The following is a 19,484-nucleotide window of genomic DNA, read 5'->3' as shown; positions in this document are numbered from 1 at the left end:
AATTGAGAATGCAGGGATTTTTTTTCTCCTAAGTTTGTAACATTGGGGGAAAAAAAAAGCATTCTAACAAATACACATATATCCACATGCACACAGCTTTATTTCGTCCCACAAACAAATGCTACCACGGGATGTCCTGGGCTTCAAAATCTATAAAAGTAAATCAAGGTATAGTCCTCTAATAAATTTTAATAGTTTGTTCAATTGTACGTGTTAAACTACAATTAGAAACTGAGGAAGTTGGGCTGAGATGCAAAGCCAATGATCGAAATAACAGAAGCCATTACAAGACCTATTTAATAACATTACATCCTAAATATGAAACTTCAAAAAGCATTTCCAAGTAAATGTATCTAAAAAACCCAGGAAAGTTTTAAGACCTTAGACATGCAATAGTTGTTTTTTTTTTTTAAAAGTTGTATCTGGGCAATAGAAGTAGAAGTATGATTATTAATCATTGGGATGTCAAGTTTTTCCTCTAATTCTGTTTGAAGAGAATAAAATGTTAAATGCATACATATTTGTAATTTTTAATTTAAGTACAAATTATATTTTAAAAATCTAACTTACGACTAGAGAATTTCAGAAAAACTTAGATACACATTCTACAGAAGTTGTTCTCTTGCAAGTAAGAACCTATGTTCTACTTTGAAACTGGTAATTTCAAGCAATTCTAAAAACATAGTTTTGAATCATCTTTTCCTCGCCAAAACAGTAAATATAAGAAAAATTCAAATGTAATTTAATTTATTAAAATATTAAAGTCAAGATTTTCAGGGTTTTAACCTATTTCTTCACAAATTATGTTTTAACCTTCCCCAAATCTATTATTACATTAATTTTACCAATTTAGTATTTTTAATTATAAAATTCCTTGAAAAGTAAATGGAATAACTGAGAAGAGGCTGTTTATTATTATAAAATGTATAATCTAATAATACCTATTTTAAGCCTCAAACTCTACTAGGAACATAAATAAATACTTTAAAATTGTATTTTACACAGAGTATATACATGAACATTTGTTTGTGTCAGGCATAACCTCAGACAAATGTACTGGTCACTTTTTGCTACAGTTTGCACTGTATTCAAAGATATATTTCAAAGTTTAAAGAACAGGCTATATAACTTTGTACTTGATTTCTATGTGTGAGGGCCTTCCATGTAAAATAATGTCATCAGTTTGAATTTATAAAGTGTATTTGGGCACTTTAACCAGCATCGACATTAGTAATACCTGCTTAAGTAGAAAACATAAAATAATATTGGAGTCAAATGTCTGAAGTCAAAGATAAATGTGATTCTTCTTGCATAAAGAAGCATTTGGGGAAATTTAAGAATTTAAACAAATATTTTCATTCAGTAACTTCTATCATCATGAACTGTTTCTTGATATTTATCATCTATACATTGAAAATTTTTTCATTCTCTGAGAAAATCTGGTCCCATTCACTCTAGTGATATCACACACACCTTTCATGTTAAATATCTATTAGAATAACAGTCTCATGCTGAATTTTTACTCTAATTTTCTTCACCTTTGTAGGGAATCACATATAAAAATAGAATAAAAGTTACCATTTAAATAAAATCAAAATGGATTAAAGACCTAAATGTAAGGCCAGATACTATTATAACTCCTTGAGGAAAACACAGGCATAACAGTCTTCAACATAAATTGCAGCAATATCTTTTGGCTCTGTCTCCTATAGTAATGGAAATACAATGAAAAATAAACAAATGGGACCAAATCAAACTTACAAGCTTTTACACAGCAAAGAAAACCATAAACAGAACAAAAAAACCTAAGGACTAAGAAAGAATATTCTCAAAACATAGATGGGACTGACAAGTGTTTAATTTCCCAAATATGCAAATAGTTCATACAACTCAATAACAAAAAAATACAAACAAAAAATGTGCAGAAAACCTTAATAGACATTTTCCCAAAGAAGACATACAGATGGCCAACAGGCACATGAAAAGATACTCAACGCTGCTAATTATTAGAGAAATGCAAATCAAAACTACAATGATGTATCATCTCACACCAGTCAGAATGGCCATCATCAAAAAGTCTACAAAATGGTGGAGAGGGTGTGGAGAGAAAAGAACCCTCGTACATTGTCAACAGGACTATAAATTGGTGCAACCACTATGGAGAACAGTATGGAGGGTTCTTAAAAGACTAAAATCAGAGCTACCATATGATCCTGCAAACCCACTCCTGGGCATATATCCAGAGAAAACCATAACTTGAAAAGATACATTCATCCCAATGTTCACAGCAGTACTACTTACAATAGTCAAGACATGGAAGCAACATAAGTGCCCATCGACAGATGAATAGATTAAGAAGATGTGGTATAACATATATACAACAGCAAGTTAATCCAGCATAAAAAAAGAAGGAAATAATGCCATTCTCAGCAACGTGGATGGACCTAGAGATTATCATACCAAGTAAGTCAGAGAAAGACAAATATATGATATTGCTTTCATGTGGAATCTAAAAAAAGAATGCAAATGAACTTATTTACAAAACAGGAGTAGACTCAGACATAGAAAAGAAATTTGGGATTATCAAAGAGGATGGGGGAGAAGGATAAATTAGGAGATTGGGATTAAAATATACATACAACCATACATAAAATAGCCAACAAGGACCTACTGTATAGCATAGGGAACTATACTCAATATTTTATAATAACATATAATGGAAGAGAATATAAAGAAAGAATATATATATATATATATTTATACATATATATGTACAAATGAATCAGTTTACTGTATACCTGAAACTAACCTGACATTGTAAATAAACTATACTGCAATAAAAAGAGGTACAGACATGATCTTTGGGGATGGGGGACTGAGAACAGAATCTTGTCTTTGTGAAATGCAGTCAATACATGAGCTGGACCCTATTTCCCTAATGTAAGGTCATCCTTCAATCCTTCAGTTATTTAAAGATGTGAAAAATGCTAACAGGTGCCATCAATGGTGAACTGAAAAAAAAAAAGTGCATAAAAAAGTAGTACGTGATTGAGATCCATTGCAGATTCAGCAAATAATTTCAAACTGACTGTGTTGAAGCAAAATTAAGTCAAGAATATCTAATTTCATAAGCAGAATGGCATCGAACTTCTCTGAAAATTTTACCTGAAATAGTAAATATCACAGGAGTCAGAAACTATATAAACTGTCTTTGAAAGAAAATAGTATTGTGACAAAACTGGGTAATGTTACTTGTAAAAAAAAAAAAAAACTGTTTTGTGAAACAAAATTATTTTTAAAGTTAGTATTCTCTTTAACGAAACAATTTTCCTATTATAAAAGAAGTCAATGCTCACTATAAAAAATTTTAAACAGGACATTAATAAAGAAGAAAAACTTAATCATATCCCTTTTAATATTTTTAAAAAGAATCACTTAAATTATTAAAGTTAAAATATTTTAAACTATAGAGCAAAACTAGCACTGGATAAAACTTTCATTTATAAGAAATAGTGAAAGGGGAATTTTTTTCAAGTCATCTTGTTTTCCTCAATGACTATACATTTGGTTGTAAACAATGCCACTTTCTATATATCCTTCTTAATCTTAAAATTTCACTCAGGGAAAAGACCAACTGCTGAATCCCATACATCAGAATATTGCATCAACTCAGTAACATAAGCTCCTGTGCATTGCGATGGTCCTACATGGACACAAATGATACTATGCTCAGCATGTTATACTAGCAAATTCCCCATACCTTAATCTTTTACATCTATTTATCATATATTTATGTCTTTTTCCGCATCTAAGGATTAGCTCCCACGGCAGGGAGACACAGAGAAAGTCATTTAAGGCTATAACTTCATTTATAATCTTATGTAATGAATGATACATGTAGAGTGAATCTGCTTGTTTGTATTTGTTCCTTCTAGGTAACGTGTATGTGGAAAAATACCTTAAATTCAATTTTAGTAAGTGAGGAAAACTAAAATGCAAAGAAAAATGACAAGATACTCCTGAACAATCCTTTCCTACTATTGCCAACCTGAAGAAGGAAATATGTTTACATATATTTCATACAATAAAGTGAGGGAGGTAGGTTAATCTCAGAGTCATCCCTGTCTCAGCCCAACATCTGCTTGCTGGACAGCTTTCATCTCAAATGATGTCTTCATTCCTGGGAAATGAGCTATCAGAGATTATGGAAGTTTTCTTTTTTTTTCTTTTTTTTTTTGTCTTTTTGCCTTTTCTAGAGCCACTCCTGCAGCACATGGAGATTCCCAGGCTAGGGATCTAATCGGGGCTATAGCCACCGGCCTACACCAGAGCCACAGCATCACTGGATCCAAGTCGCGTCTGCGACCTACACCACAGCTAACGGCAACGCTGGATCCTTAACCCATTGAGAAAGGCCAGGGATTGAACTCGCAACCTCATGGTTCCTAGACAGATTCGTTAACCACTGCGCTATGACGGGAACTCCTATGGAAGTTTTCTACACTGAAAATCATCTGAGTTTAAGCCAAAATTTGAGTTTATACAGACTTGAAAAAAATGCTATAGTTTTTAGGAAACTCTGATATAAAATATAATTTTCTCAAGTTAGAATTAGTGATCTTTAAGTTATAATGGCAATAAAAATGGCAGTCACACAAAGATAATAAGCCAGCAGCTACCATATTCTGAACGCTTTCTATATGTCAGGAGCCACACTGAATGCATAGACTACATTGTCTTAGTTCTCAAATCCAGCCTAATAGGAGGTACAAGTCTCTGGATTTTCCCTCATGAGAAAACTGAAGACTTGGACCATTTAGTTTCTTACGTAGGGCCAAAGAGCTTTTGAGGGCCAGGGTTTCAGTCCATGTTGTACATACCAGTAGGTTATAAAGCCTTCTACCACTACATAATTTTAGGAATGACTCCACAGATAATAGAACCTTTAGTAATAGATGACAGCATTATTGTTTAGCTGTCATTAATAACCAAATTGGATAACTACCATAGAATACAAGATAATGGTAAGAATAATGATTATGCTGTCTATTCTTAAAACACATTGATCTAAAAAAGACAGAATAGTTTCAAAATAAGTATTATCTTACTATATAAACATATTAAGATATATTAAAAGGAAGTGGCTTACTCTAGAGTTGCACATGCAACACAGCAAATGAAGAATCTAAGCCAAGAACTTGCCTTATAGAAGCGCTCCTTTAAGCCTAAAATAAAGCTTTCCTTCTCTACTCTTTTCCTTCAAAAATTTTTTTCAATAAAATTTATAGGGACTTGAAAAAGATATTCAATGAAAGCATAACAAAAATGAACAAAAGTAATGTCAAGAAGATGTCGTGTCCCACCGTTTCAGTTTGATTACAGACTAAAGTAGCAAGTCTGGGCTTATCAGACTACTGCTTTAATAAAAGAGATTTTTAATACGATCAAAGGAAAAAAATAAATATATATATATATATATATATATATATATATATATATATATATAGCACAAGATACGAACTGAAGCAAAAGATTTAGGTGTGAAAAAGGAAAACTCAGGTTTTGCAGGGAAAAGGTAGAGGCAGAAGTATAAGGTGTGTAAGCTCTGGGGGAGAAAAAAGGCAGTATAGCATAATGGTTCGGTATACAGGCTTTGGCTTCAGCCCAACTGAGTGTCAATGAATGTACCTTCTGCACTAAGTTAGTGACGTTGCATAAATCACTTTTCTTTGGTTTTCTCATCTTTAAGATGGGGATAAAAACAGTCTTATCTCCAAGGGTTGTGATGAAGATTAAATGTTCAACTATATGTAAAACATAGTGCCTGGCACATAATTATTGTTATTAGCTACCGTGAGGAAAAGCTGAAAGAGGAAAATGTAATAAACACATCCTCAGATTTTCTGTGCAGAGGACCTATTAAGGTCTTCTCTAACTAAACTTACACACCAAACTAAAGGAATCAAAATCTGACTTCCAAATAATATACATAATGTTAAAGGTTCTATTTATGTTAACTGAAAAGTTAGTAGTATATGTTTCCTCCAACTTTGTCTCCTTCAGCTGGTCTGAATTTAAAAGGCACGTTTCAACTTACCCAAGATGCCACTGGCAAACAGGAGATGAGAATTAATACAAACAATTCAATCCACAGAAATGTGAAAGAATTCAATTTTGATGCCACCAACAATAAAGTCTTACTCTAAGGGTTTTATTAAACTGAAGCAAAGTCTAATTTTGATATTTAGAATACTGTTTTATTTTTTATTTTAAACCTTTCTTACATGTTTAAAAATATACATGGGTTCAGAACAACCCCAATGAAAAGATGACATTTCTTTTACTAAAGGACCTCTAAAGTCAAACAACCAGTGTGCAAACATGGTTTGCTTCCAATTTGAAGAGTCATAGGCACATTTCTCCAAATCCATTTCATAAAACAAATCAAAAATGTTGAGAAGAAAAATATTCAGTAGTTTGATATAAATTTTTAAAATATCTGTCAGGCAGGAAACTTATGGTAAAAAAGTAAGACTTATGATGTTTTAGCACTTACATCTGCTTCACTACTAATTTCCCAAATGCCATTTTGCTACATCTAAACCCCTGACAATTTATTACATAATTCCATGTAGCACACTAAAAAATAAGTTAATTTAACCTCTGAATATGAAAACAAATCTTTACAAAAGAAAATACTGACAATTGTTACCTGTATTTGATAATTAAGTAACTGTGTTCTCAGCAGCACTAAGAATGCAGCTCGCTCTTATATAAATATCTAAATAACAACTACACAAAAGCATTTTTCTCTTCAAAGACATTTTTGTATTTTTTTTCCAATGTTGTTGACTTAAGCAACATTGATCTATATATTGTGCTAAGAAAACATTAGGCACATATCACATAATGTAATTTACATTTTCTTTGTTGTAAAAAATATATTATGTGCAAATGCATTACCACACAAATAATTAGTAAATTAGTAGACACAACAGGAAGCTTTGTAGACCTAACACAAAAAAGTTAATGTTTTACTCTTAAAAAACAAAAAACAAAAACAAAAGGACACACAGATATACCAACTAGCTTTAAGAGAGATTCCTCACTTCTGAGTGAGTACCCTGCATCTGCATTAGAATTATTTATGAATTTTCTTAAATGAATACAAAGCTTAACTATAGCAACAACAGAAAAAAAGACACCACTTTGGACACATGAACTAATTCAAAAGAAATCAAACTAAAATGTTTCCTAAAGCCATTAAAAATACTTAACTCAATATCTCAAACAGTCGATAGAATGTTTTGTTGGAAGGAATAAATTATTCGACATTATGACTGTTTTATATAGTAGATTCTTTCATTAGCTAAGACACTTCTGGATTAAGGTACCAAAGGATGCAGATCAAAAAAAATGGAGGAAAAAATAGCAGGCTGTTAGGAAGGAAGAGGGAGCATAATTTTACCTAGAAAAACAAAATCACTTTATCTTTTTTGTTCATAGCAAAAATTTTGTGCTGCAGATAATATAAAAACACAAGCAAAAGGGTTTTGTGGCAAGTAATAAAACACAATGCTTACTAGGCATCCTCCATAGAGAGACAATTTACAGAGTAGATTAGTGAGTTTAAAAGTACACTTTGATGCAAAAGATTATGCATTATCACATATATAATATGTAGCATTTTTCTATAAAGGGCAATTTATGTAAGTAATTTCCATAAACACAAAAAGAGTGAGAGAGACAGAGACAGACAGAATGAGAGACAGAGACAGGAGAGTCCAGTCAGATAGAGAGACAGATGCCAGGGGCTTTGCTCATGCCCTGTGGAAGATTTGAGACACTTCTTCATCCTCAGTGCTTAATTGTTCCTATTACTGCACATTTATACTCACACGCTACAATTACCTCATGAGATTACCCTCTGTACATCTTTTTCTTTCATTTTTTTCCCATGAAAAAGGAGAAAAAGAAAAAAAAGAAACTGTTAGTCCCTTCCTCTCATAGTCAACCATTCAAGTAAATATTTCTCTGGTGGCAAATTTCCAGGTGGATCAAGAATACAATCCAAAACCACTGTCAGATTACATTTGATTTACTTTGTAGTTCTCTTCAAATGGAGCAGGAATTAGCCCGTTTCCTCGGCTTGGGGTCTCGTGCTTCCTGATCCTTCACACACATACAAGATGTGCACATTGTCTCAGACAGTCTTCGGAGGCCTAGCCGGAAAACACTGTTGGAGAGGCTGTATATCACACAGTTACAAAAACTATTGCTTATAGCAAGCCAGGTTGTTAGGAAGGATAGTGTTGGATTGTCCAAGACCCGGGAGCTTTCGAGAAGAAAGTAGATGATATAGGGGAGCCACAGCATGTAAAACACACTGGTTATCCGAAACAAGACCATGGCATAACGACGGTCAGGGCTATGCCCAGTCTCTCCAGAGGCAGTCACCTCGTGGCTAGGGAATCGGGCCCTCCGGTCATTTATTTCTTTGGTGTGCTGCCGGCAAATTTTGAAAATATGGAAGTAAGTGAAGCAGACAACAAAGGCAGCAGGAGCATAAAGTAAACAAACTATAAAGCCAGTAAAATAGGCACTGGTGAGCCAAGAAGAGGCACACCATTCAAAAATGTCACCGTGGTAACCAGGTTTCCCCCAGCCAAAAAACGAAGGCAAGAAAATTAGGCAAGAGTAGATCCAGATTAAAATAATGCAAATTCTCAGGCGACAAGGGGTGACCAGTTGATTGTAGGAAAGAGGCTTGGTTATTGCAAGATAGCGATCCACACTTATGCAAGCAAGACATGCCATAGAAACACTTTTTAGAACGGAGATGATATATCCAAAAACCTGGCAAGTCAGTGACTCATGGATACCTGTGGAGTAGTGCAGAAGTGAGAGAGTAGGAACCAAGCAGCTAACTCCAACGAAAAGATCAGCATATGCCATCGTCTGAATGAAATAGCTGGTCGTATAATGGTGTAAGAGTGGAGCACAGTGAAAGACAAAAATGACCGTTAAATTCCCAGCAATGATTAAAAATGTCAGCAAGACAATAACAACTGTCTCAAAGATGCAGACATCCACCGCACTGTAGTGGCCAAATCCAAGTGGACAGGAATGACGTTCAGACACATTCAAAGTGCCACTGCTCATGTTCAGGATCCTCCATTCAATTCCCCTGGATTCATTCATGGCTTGGAATTAAAGGAACCTGCAGCCTTGGCTACAGCAAGCAGGTGCCCTGCCCAGCATCTGCTAAACTCTGCCCATGAGAGTCTCAGAACCAGCTTCGGTAGACAGTGGCAGTGCTTCTGTCACAGCTGAGCATCCCAGGGAGTACTCAAGTCTCTTCATCAGCCTCAGTGCAGCAATAACACACCTCAGCTTTGGGGGGGGGGGGGGAATGGGAGGGGAATAAGATAGAAAGGAGGTGAAGAAAAGGTCACTGATTAGCTTCCTCCGGGGCTTTCAAACAACTTTTTGCAGACATAAGGCACTTCTAGAGAAAATAGACTTCTTAATAATATCATGTATAAGAAAAATTCAATCTGTGAAAGAAAAAAAAGCAATTGCCAAGGGCAGAAAAGCTTTTGTGGGCCGTTTGTTCTTCTCAGAAAGGTAGTTTCTTAGGCATCAACTAGAAAGAATGAGAAAAGAAAAAGTCTTAAATAGTCTCAGGCTTCCTGTTTCATCTGTCATGAGAAGTGGAATCATATTTTAGAATTTAAATAGTTAAGATCTCAGATTTGGTTGGAAAGCTGAGAAAAAGTTCATTGTGGCAAAGAGTGTCTTTGGACTCAGTTCAGGGTTTGATGCTGGTGGGTCAACTTTAAGATCCATTTCCTTCTCTTTTCTCTCAAAAGCTAAGAACTCCCTTCTCCAATAAGGTTAATTCCAAAAGATTCATCTCTATTTGGGCACAGAGGAGCAAAACAGAGGTAACAGACTCCAGACTGCCCTATAACTCTTATGAAGGGGGAAAAAAAGCATATTTCCAGTAGGGAAGATAATACACAAATGGGTCAACACTGACAAAATATGATAAAGTTGTGAAGTTTTAATTCTGCATGCATTTTTTTTTAAAGCATTCAGATGAAAACAGTTTTAATCCATGACCGTTACTGGTGCTACCACCAGAAATGTAACTTCTACTTCCTCAAAAGGAAAATAAATCACTTTTGCTATTCATTTCAGCATCAATAACTGAAAATAACCTTCATTAGCTGATACGTCACCTTCCTTATAATGGTACATGATCATAAAATATACAGCTCAAAGTTATTTCTCACCTTTGCAACCACACCTACATCTCACAAATAAATGTAAAATATGTGAAATTTAGACAATAATAAAAACTTTTCTCTATACTGAGCTTATTTGACTAAAAATGCTGCCATTACTTATTTCTTAGGTATTTCTAGTAAGCTTTATAATCTATATTTCTATATCTTCTCTATTTTCATTAAATGATTAACACGTTAAATCATTACTTCAACTAAATCTTTTGAAAGTGGAAAATTACCTTGTTTGTTATATTTGCAGTTATATAGCAGCCATATGTTAAGAAAGTGCCTCTTCTATTTCTGTATTCTATTTTGAGCAAGTGCTCAATTAACACAGGGGCCATCAGGTAGATTATAAGATGTTCTTGTTTTAAAATACTTCTAAAGCATCAAGATGAGTTTAAATCCTAGAGTTTGCAATACTGAAAGGCAGGCAGGATAGAATCCATCCAAAAGGCTTCCAAGGTCATTCTGATATCAGGTTAACATTTGTCAAAAGTCTCTTTTAAAGTATAGGCATTTCACAGAGTCTCTTGTCAGGCTTTGTTGTCATACCTTTTCAAGAATTAATATGCATTAGAAGTAAAAACATTTCCTTCAGGAACAATGCAGCAGCTTAAGAGAAAGCATTCTTTTGAAAGTTATTTTCTTGTGTGCACCACCAAGTCACTCAGCGAAGTCTGTCTTCTTTTATAATAGCCACAGGATATTCCTCCTTGTACATTCCTAGTTTCACTTATCACAAAATAGTTCTCTTGTTACAGGAATAAAACAATGCTTCTCACCTACATTCACTCTTAGCTGCTAGGCTGGGCTGCTTGATTCAGAGGTCCGATTTACTGTGATGCAGTTACCAAGATGCTGTCGGTATATTCTTCACAATCTCTCAGAATCACTGCCTCCACCTGAGCCGAAGCCCTGCTCCTCCTCCTCATCCTGAGCTGATGCAGAAGAACTCACCATCAGAAAGGTGACTCGGTCCTCCTGCCCCAATCAACAGCACAGCACAGCCAATGGCTACTGCAGCTGAAACTGTCACTAGGTAACAGTTGCCAGGCACATGCAGGCTTATAGACTTACTCGGCAAGCTCCGATCAAGATTGACAAAAGAAGACAATGGAAATGACCGATCCTTACAACATATTAATGGCATGTGTGAATTTTTAGAGGTATTCTCCTTGTAGCAAGTGTAAAGATTATTTCCTATGAGCAGGACAGAAAAAAGAAAAAAACCCTGGGATATACCTTTAAACCCTGTAGAGAAACTACCACAAGGTACTATGACACTAAAAAGTCAGCAGTAATCTAATGCTCATTGGCAGAAAAAACTTATTAATTATTAAAACTCAGCTAAGTCTCCATGAACTCAAGTGATAGAGCTATTATTTTTACTCTCTAAAATATATTATATTTTGATTAACAGAAGTTATTTTATCATCTCTCAAAGCTCTGCCACACCCACACTAAATTGCTGAATTTGATGTATTTAACTGTACAAACAAAGCATTGGAACTAACACCCTATGATAAGATCTACTTGGGGTAATATTTAAGGTTAAATATGGCTTCAAAGGAGTAGATATTAGAAATAAATAGAATGATTGTTTAGTCTACTTTTTTATCTTAATAGAGAGTCAAAGAGTCAAAGAACTTTGTCATATAGTATTTGAGTTACTTATACCCAAAAGAAAGCAAATTAATCTTATTTATATGATGGAAGTTAAAACATTTCCATTTATTTTGACTTACTATAGACAAACATTCACTATTTTAGGTATATTTCTTATGGGGTCAGCAAACTTCTTAAAGGTGACTTAGAATAAATTTGCAATTACTTCAGAATTGAATTAGGAAATTTAAGATGAAAATGAAGATAATCAACATTTAAGAACATCCTGTGTACTAAGCATTATGCTATATGCTTAAATATTTTTCTCAGTTAAAAACTTACATATCTATGAAGTAGATACCCATCACTATCACATTTCAAAGGAAGAAATTAGGTACCTAGAGAAGATAAATATAACTTGCCTACTATTATGAAACTGTGAAAACAGAAATGAGACAGGTCAATACTGTCGTTCTTAAGGACATTTTGATGCTCCTCTCCTTCCCACTTAAGCAGGTAGTTGGGAAATGTCTAAGATTTATTATTTTGGATTTCAAAAAATGATTTCTAAATAATCAAAAATGATATTCTTTCCTCAAGTTGAACTGTCTTTCAGGAACACCATATCTTTGTTAAAATCTTCAGGGGGCTCAGTGAAATATAGAATGGAAGTACATTTCTCAATACCAGAAAAATTTATAAAACAAGTTAGAATAACAATCTCAGAATAGTACCAAATTGAGATTTGAAATAAATGTTTACATTTAATACAAAAAAGCTAGAAAGTCCTATTTTACAGAGACATATTCTCACTGTTAGGGATATATGAAAGTATGAAAATCAAACAAGACTGGATTTAACTAACACTCTCACAATAATAACAAATATTCAAAATAAAAATTACACTAATAAATATTCATGAAGGTAGACAGGTCATGAATTCCACATAAAGAAAAGTAAAAAAATGAACTTTACTACAAAACCATTGGAAAATAAAATTCTATTAATTATTAAAGCTACCTTGACACCAAAATCTAAACAAGTCATTTCAAAAGTATAGACTGTGTATTATTTTTCAGTTTTTGAATTGTAATAGTTTATAAATCAAAGAAATGGCAAAAAAATCTCATTTAGCAAAATTCAAATACTAGATCACTTTAGTGTGACATTAATTTCCAGCAAATACTATGAATTTGAGTCTAAGAAAACTGTAAATGATCCCCAGTTGTACATTCTGCCAAAGATACATGATAATATGAGAGGAGAGTTCAAGAAGCAGACCTTTGACTCACTAAGCTTCTTTTCTTCTACCAAGATAATTTCCTTCTTTTCTGCAGTGGACTCTTTCTCCTAGCCCCTGACCTTCCTTCCTTTCTTCCCTCTTTTTCTTATTCAATTGTAGTAGAAACTAATTTATAATGTGAAGCTCTCATAACAAGAGCATTAATATCACATATTTACATAGCTCATGACATAAAGCACTCTGTTTTTATACTAGACATAATTCTCTTCATTTCGGGGATCATTAGGTGTTTTATTATTGCTATTCTTATTACAGTCATTATCAACTGCTCCCCTCTCTTTTTCAACTGATGAATGCTAGTTGTGAAGTATCTAAGAGGAATTATTATTTGGCATTACTTCAGAATTACTTCTAACAGCCAAATCTGTATAACTTTTGGACATGATGCATCACAGATGTGGAAATTTTCATTTATACCTGAATATGTTTCATACGCTCTTTTATATATACCAATATTTCATTATTAGACTCTAAGCAACTCCAGCAATTACTCAATAAGATCTAAACAACAAAGGAAGAGAGGATCACTAGCCATCAATGGTAAATGGGATAAACAGTAGGCAGTCACTGTCAAGGAGAAAGGCACAACCAGTATCATAAAAAGCAAATGTAGCATAAAGTAAAAAGTTTTTAAAGCATATTTCTTCAAAGAACGAAAAGGTGTATGGATTCAGAATTTGCCTATTTCTATTCCTCCCATCTGTTAACCTTTCGTCATCTCCACTGTCACTGCCCTAAGTAAGCTAGAGTCCACATCAAGTTGTATGGGACCACTACAGTGCTTCCAATCTGGTCTTCCTGAGTTGTCTGTGACCTCTCTTTAATCACTTATGTGCAAAACAGAGAATATTCTTTCCAAAATGCAAACCAGATGACATCACTTCCGTTTACAATGCTTCAGTGTTTCACACTGCCCTTAGGATAAAATCCTAACAGATCCTATAAAATCTGGTCTCCAAGTATCTATCCAATTTAACTTCTACATTGTTTAGGATTACTTAAACTGATTCTTTCTCCCATAATCCACCCTCCCCCCCACACACACATATTTGCTATGTTTCCTACTGCCACAGGATATTTGTACCCACTGCTTAATATGTCATCACATTTCTTTTAGCTCATTCAGATACAATCTTCAGGCTTCAGTTCAAACACTACTTCTTCGTCAGAGAAACCAAACTTGAATTCCTGGATTAGACCAGATTCCCACACTTATAGTTTATAATCTATTTTTGTTCAGTTTTGTCTTCCTGACTGGATCACAAGCTTCATGAGGGGAGCAACTGTTTTGTTTCTCACTATATCTCAAGTGCCCTCACTACAGTGTTGGGCATAGAAAAGGAGCTGAACAAATAAGTGTTTAGTATAGTTTTAATACAAAGCATATATAATAGCTTGAGAAGTCTATAAGAAGACAGAAAAACACTAATAGCCAGTTTTATAAAGTTTGAGTATACAAAGTTCCTTACAGTCCCTTGTATGACATACAAGCTTCACTAGAAAGCTGTAAAACATATGGCCAAATAACGGGGGGGGATATAATTAGCCTCCTAATCTATTCAAATTAAGGTCAATATTATTCACCTATACCTCCACATAAGCCCTATTCAATATATTTGAAAAAAACTGCTTTGAAAAAACATATCTAGTATGAGATAATGATTGTTTATTTATCATTTCAAGAATGACAGGGAGTTCTCATCGTGGCTTGGTAGTTAACAAACCCAACTAGTATCCAAGAGGACATGGGTTCGATCCCTGGCCTTGCTCAGTGGGTCAGCCATCTGGCCTTGAGCTGTGGTGTAGGTCGAAGACGTGGCTTGGATCCCTCCTTGCTGTGGTTGTGGTATAGGCCAGCAGCTACAGCTCGGATTCGACTCTTAGCCTGGGAACCTCCATATACCTGCTACAAGTGCAGCCCTAAAAAGACCAAAAAAAAAAAAAAAGAAAAAAAAGAATGACAAATGTTGCAAAATGTAGTATCAAAGTGTAGAGTTTTAAATGTACTATCAGGTGTAGTATCAAAGCAACTTTGTTTCAGTGCTAAAGAAAAAATAAACCCTCTGAAGTGGCATATATTAAAATTCACTGATTTTGTGACCCCTCAAGAGCAGAAAACAAGTTTATAAGTTAATTTTACTACATGGCAAGTCACTGACAATTAAAAATACTTAACAAATGTTAAGTTAGTGGCAATACAGAAGAAAAACCTCAACCTCACAAAGACACTCCCCAGGAAAACCTACAGCTAACATGATACATAATGGTGAAAGAGTAAATGTTTTTTCCTTAAGACTGGGAACAAGACAAAGAGGTCTGTTCTCATTGCTTCCAGGTACTGTGTTCTGGGGATCCTGATGAGCATAACAGGCAAGACAAAGAAACAGTTAAGTAATAAAAGAAAAGCAATACTTGACTGTATACAGAAGAAATACCCCCAAAAAACTACTCCAAAGCCCATTAGAATGAGTAAATTCTGTCGGAATACAAGGTTAATATACAAAAATCACTGAGTTTCCATACACTTGGAACAAACAACAATGAATGAAAATTTAAAACAATAAACTATTTTAAATAGCCTCAAAACACAGAAAACATGAATAAATTTTAAAAAAGATGTGTAAGACCTCTACCCTAAGAGTTACAAAATGTCACTGAGAAAAATGAAAAGGTCCCAAGGAACTGGGAGAGAGAGATCTATACCATCTTCATGTATGAGAAGACTCCATATTGTTACGAATGTTAGTTTTTCTCAAATTGATCTATAGATTTATTGCTATTGCAATTAAAATCCAACTAGGTTTTTGGTAAAACTAAGAGGTTGATCCTAGACCTTATATTAAACACAAAGGACCCAGGATAGCTAAAACAATCTTAAGGAAGGATTAGAAAAAAATGGAAGACTGGCACAACCTGATTTCAAGACTTTCTATAAAGCCATGATAATCAAGATTGGCATGAGCACAGGCAAACGGATTACTTAAAAGAACAAATAGACCAAAAATAAACCCAAAATTACCAAGTGAATTTGAATAGACTCTAAAACGAGTCAAGGAAAAAAAGAAAATCTTTTCAGTAGAGAGTACTAGAAAAGTTTTAATAACTGGAGGAAGATAAACATAGACCCTTTCCTCATACTGTACACAAAAGTTTATTTGAATGGTCATAGATATAAACACAAAAAATAAATATACTTAAAATAAAAATTCTGCTTTTCAAAAAGAAAAGAAAATCAGTAAGCAAGCCAAAAGCCTGAGAGAAAATACCAGTAAAACATTTATCTAACAAAAAACCTACATCCAAAATACAAAATGCACTCCTACAGTTAATGAAAATGCAAATAACCCAATTAAAAATGGGAAAATACCAACAAAGCACTTCACAAAGGAAGATACATAGATGGACATTCAAGAAAATGAAAAAAAAAAAATACTCAGTATCAATAGTCATTAAGAAAAGACAAAGTTGGAGTTCCCGTCGTGGTGCAGTGGTTAACGAATCCGACTAGGAACCATGAGGTTGCAGGTTTGATCCCTGTCCTTGCTCAGTGGGTTGACGATCTGGCGTTGCCGTGAGTTGTGGTGTGGGTTGCAGATGTGGCTCTGGCGTAGGCTGGCGGCTACAGCTCCGATTAGATCCCTAGCCTGGGAACCTCCATGTGCCGTGGGAGCGGCCCAAGAAATAGCAAAAAGTCAAAATAAATAAATAAATAAATAAAATAAATAAAAAGAAAAGACAAAGTAAAATCACAATAGGATACCACTATACAGCCCCTAGAATGGATAAAATTAAGCCATTGCTAAAAACTAAATGTTGGTAAAGATACAGAACAGTTGAAACTCTCATAAATTGCTAGTGGTAATGTAAAATGGCCCAGTTTGGAAATTTTTAAAACAGTTTGGGAGTTTTTTATAACATCAAACAAATCTAGCCTATGATCCATCAATCCTATCCAATGCAAATAAAAACATATATCTATAAAAGACTTGTATAAAAATGTTGTATAGTGGGCTTTTTTTTTTTTTTTTAATAGCCGAAGACTAGAAATATCCCTTACTTTCATCAACAGGGAATGGATAAACAAATTGTGATATGTCCATTCAATGAAGTTCTGGAACAGATACAACTAAGTTTTGATGAAAGAAATCAAAACATAGTTGCCTCAGAGGTGTGTATGTGTGTTTACTGGCAAGAGGTATAAGGAAACCTTCAGGGATGATGAAAACATTTTGTATTTTAATAACTGTGGGTTATATGCATGCATATATGTTAAACATACCAAAATGTAACACTTAAGATCTGTGCATTTCATCTATATATAAGCTATAGCCTAGGAGAATGATAAAGATAATTACATTTGCTTATTCCAAGTGCCCTCATTTCAGTACAAAACCATCAAATTAGAGAGTTAAAACACTGGCGTGAATTTTAAGGAACTGCCAGCAAATCATATATATTGATGTTTAAAAAGAAAAACACCAGAATCCTCCTAAGCAAAATCCCATCAAGAATGAGGGCTACTGAAATGTCTAAAAGAACAGATACTGCTGGACAGAATAAGTACATTTAGCCCGTGTCTACTTTCACACTCTCTCAATCATTATACCTGACTCATGGCTCAGTGTTTGTACTCACAGACACAACAGCCCAGATGCAAGTGAGACACTGAGTGAGAAAAGGCTTCTTATTAAATGTCAGTTACACAACACTCTGATACTGCCCTAGCTAGCTAGGATCTACGACAACTGGCTGAGAAAGTAAAACCTTTGAGAGAATCCATTATTTTTAGTCAATCACAAAGGAAAATGGACAAAGAAAATACTAATTTATGTGCATTTTTAACTCAGTAGGGGAAACTCACAAATATAAAATATTAATTAAAATAAAATTAATTGGGCAAAAACAGTACATAAAGCAATAAAATAAAGCCAGAAACAGTATGATCTTTCCATTTTCTCCAGGTCACATTATTACCTTTAATGCATATTTATTAAGTTTGAAGTCTAGGAAAGACCATGACCTAGAGAAGAAAATAAAGCTTTAGAATGAGCCAGATTTGCGTTAGCACTGGCTGCAGCAGTCATTAACTATGAGGCCTTGAGTACATGATTCTCTCCAAATGTCTCAGTTTCCTTCTGCAAAAATGAGGTAAAATAATACTTTTAAAGTTGGTATGAATTAGAAACTAAATACAAACCAGGAAAAGCATATAGCAGCTATTCAAAACTCACTGATAGTAAACATATTCTTTAATATCAACAGGCTTTTTGTTTAATCATTTCTCCTTAAAAACCATACTTACGAGTAATTTGTTGGGATTAGGAAATTTAAAACAATACCTTCACTTTTCTCTTGAGTTGCCATCTCCCTCAACATTCCCTTTAAAAAATACATTCTTAAAAGAAATACATTATGTAAACCCAAACAAGCATCTTGGGAAATTTATGTGATTAGCCACACAGTAATATAAAAATTACCAAACCTTGGTCCATAAAAATCTGCTACATAGATCCTGCAAATCCCAATAACTGAAGGTTTCCCTTTTTTAAATTTTTAAAAATTTTGTTTTACTTTATTCAATTTTACATTTAAATCTTTATAAGATGTATCATCCGCTCCTCTGTGTCTTAAATTGAGAATTCTGAACATAGCAATGTTTGTCTGGTAGGCTGGGATCATCCCTGTTAATGCCAATTAGAAAACTATCTTATAGTAAAATCATACCTTTGTAGCTGTTTGATTCAATATACATATATTTTTAAAGAGGCTTGTTAAAAATTTCTACAAGTAACTAGGTACCTAGAAAAGAACATATAGCTCCCTGTATTTTCTGACTCCATTTGCACAGAAAAGAATATACAGCTCCTTATATTTTTGACACTATATAAATAGAGCAGTACTCTTCCTTCCTCTTCTAATTTGCTATCTTTAATTTTTTTTAGAGGATTAAATAGCAGAAACCAAGTTTATAAGAATTTTTCATCAAAGAGTAAACAGAAGTATTGCTCTATAAGTAAAGTGCCATAGCTCAGGTCTGAGCTGTCAGTTACTGCTAGGTAAGTGAGGCGGTAACTATTTTAATATGATAATAGACATAAATACACTTCAAAATAACTTAAGAAAAACGGAGGAATTCCCACTGTGGCTCAGTGGGTTAAGAACTGACAGAGTGTCCATGAGGATGTGGGTTTGATGCCTGGCCTCACTCAGTAGGTTAAGGATCTGGCGTTGCCACAAGTCGTGGTGTAGCCTGCAGATGTGGCTTGAATTTCATGTTGCCA

General features: G+C 34.1%; 2 protein-coding genes across 5 annotated transcripts in view; both read right to left on the bottom strand.

Moving 5' to 3' along the window:
• Positions 1-19,484, bottom strand: part of RABGAP1L (RAB GTPase activating protein 1 like) — a 657,995-nt gene that overhangs the window by 405,746 nt on the left and 232,765 nt on the right.
• GPR52 (G protein-coupled receptor 52) lies at positions 6,236-11,250 on the bottom strand. 2 transcript variants are annotated; one of them, XR_014816277.1, is made up of 2 exons: positions 10,532-11,250; positions 6,236-9,646 (listed from the first exon to the last, which is right to left on the bottom strand). XR_014816277.1 is itself a non-coding variant. In XM_013989618.3 (2 exons), exon 2 carries the CDS (start codon positions 9,199-9,201, stop codon positions 8,116-8,118), a length of 1,086 nt encoding a protein of 361 aa, XP_013845072.1. In that variant the 5' UTR covers positions 9,202-9,393; positions 10,532-11,250; the 3' UTR covers positions 6,236-8,115. The 2 variants fall into 2 exon arrangements, 1 of the variants encoding a protein (XP_013845072.1); XM_013989618.3 differs by having other exon boundaries at positions 6,236-9,393.

The sequence above is a fragment of the Sus scrofa genome, chromosome 9 (assembly GCF_054392235.1).
Source record: "Sus scrofa isolate SSC_HxYL_T2T_F1_AM1 chromosome 9, Sscrofa_HxYL_maternal_Yorkshire_Landrace_v2.0, whole genome shotgun sequence".
NCBI lineage: Eukaryota > Metazoa > Chordata > Mammalia > Artiodactyla > Suidae > Sus > Sus scrofa.
Note: the sequence above shows the minus strand (reverse complement) of the source record. Positions and strands in the feature narration are given on the sequence as shown.

Excerpts from the sequence above, each read along its gene's own strand:
- GPR52 (XM_013989618.3), bottom strand. The coding sequence starts at position 9,201 with ATGAATGAATCCAGGGGAATTGAATGGAGGATCCTGAACATGAGCAGT.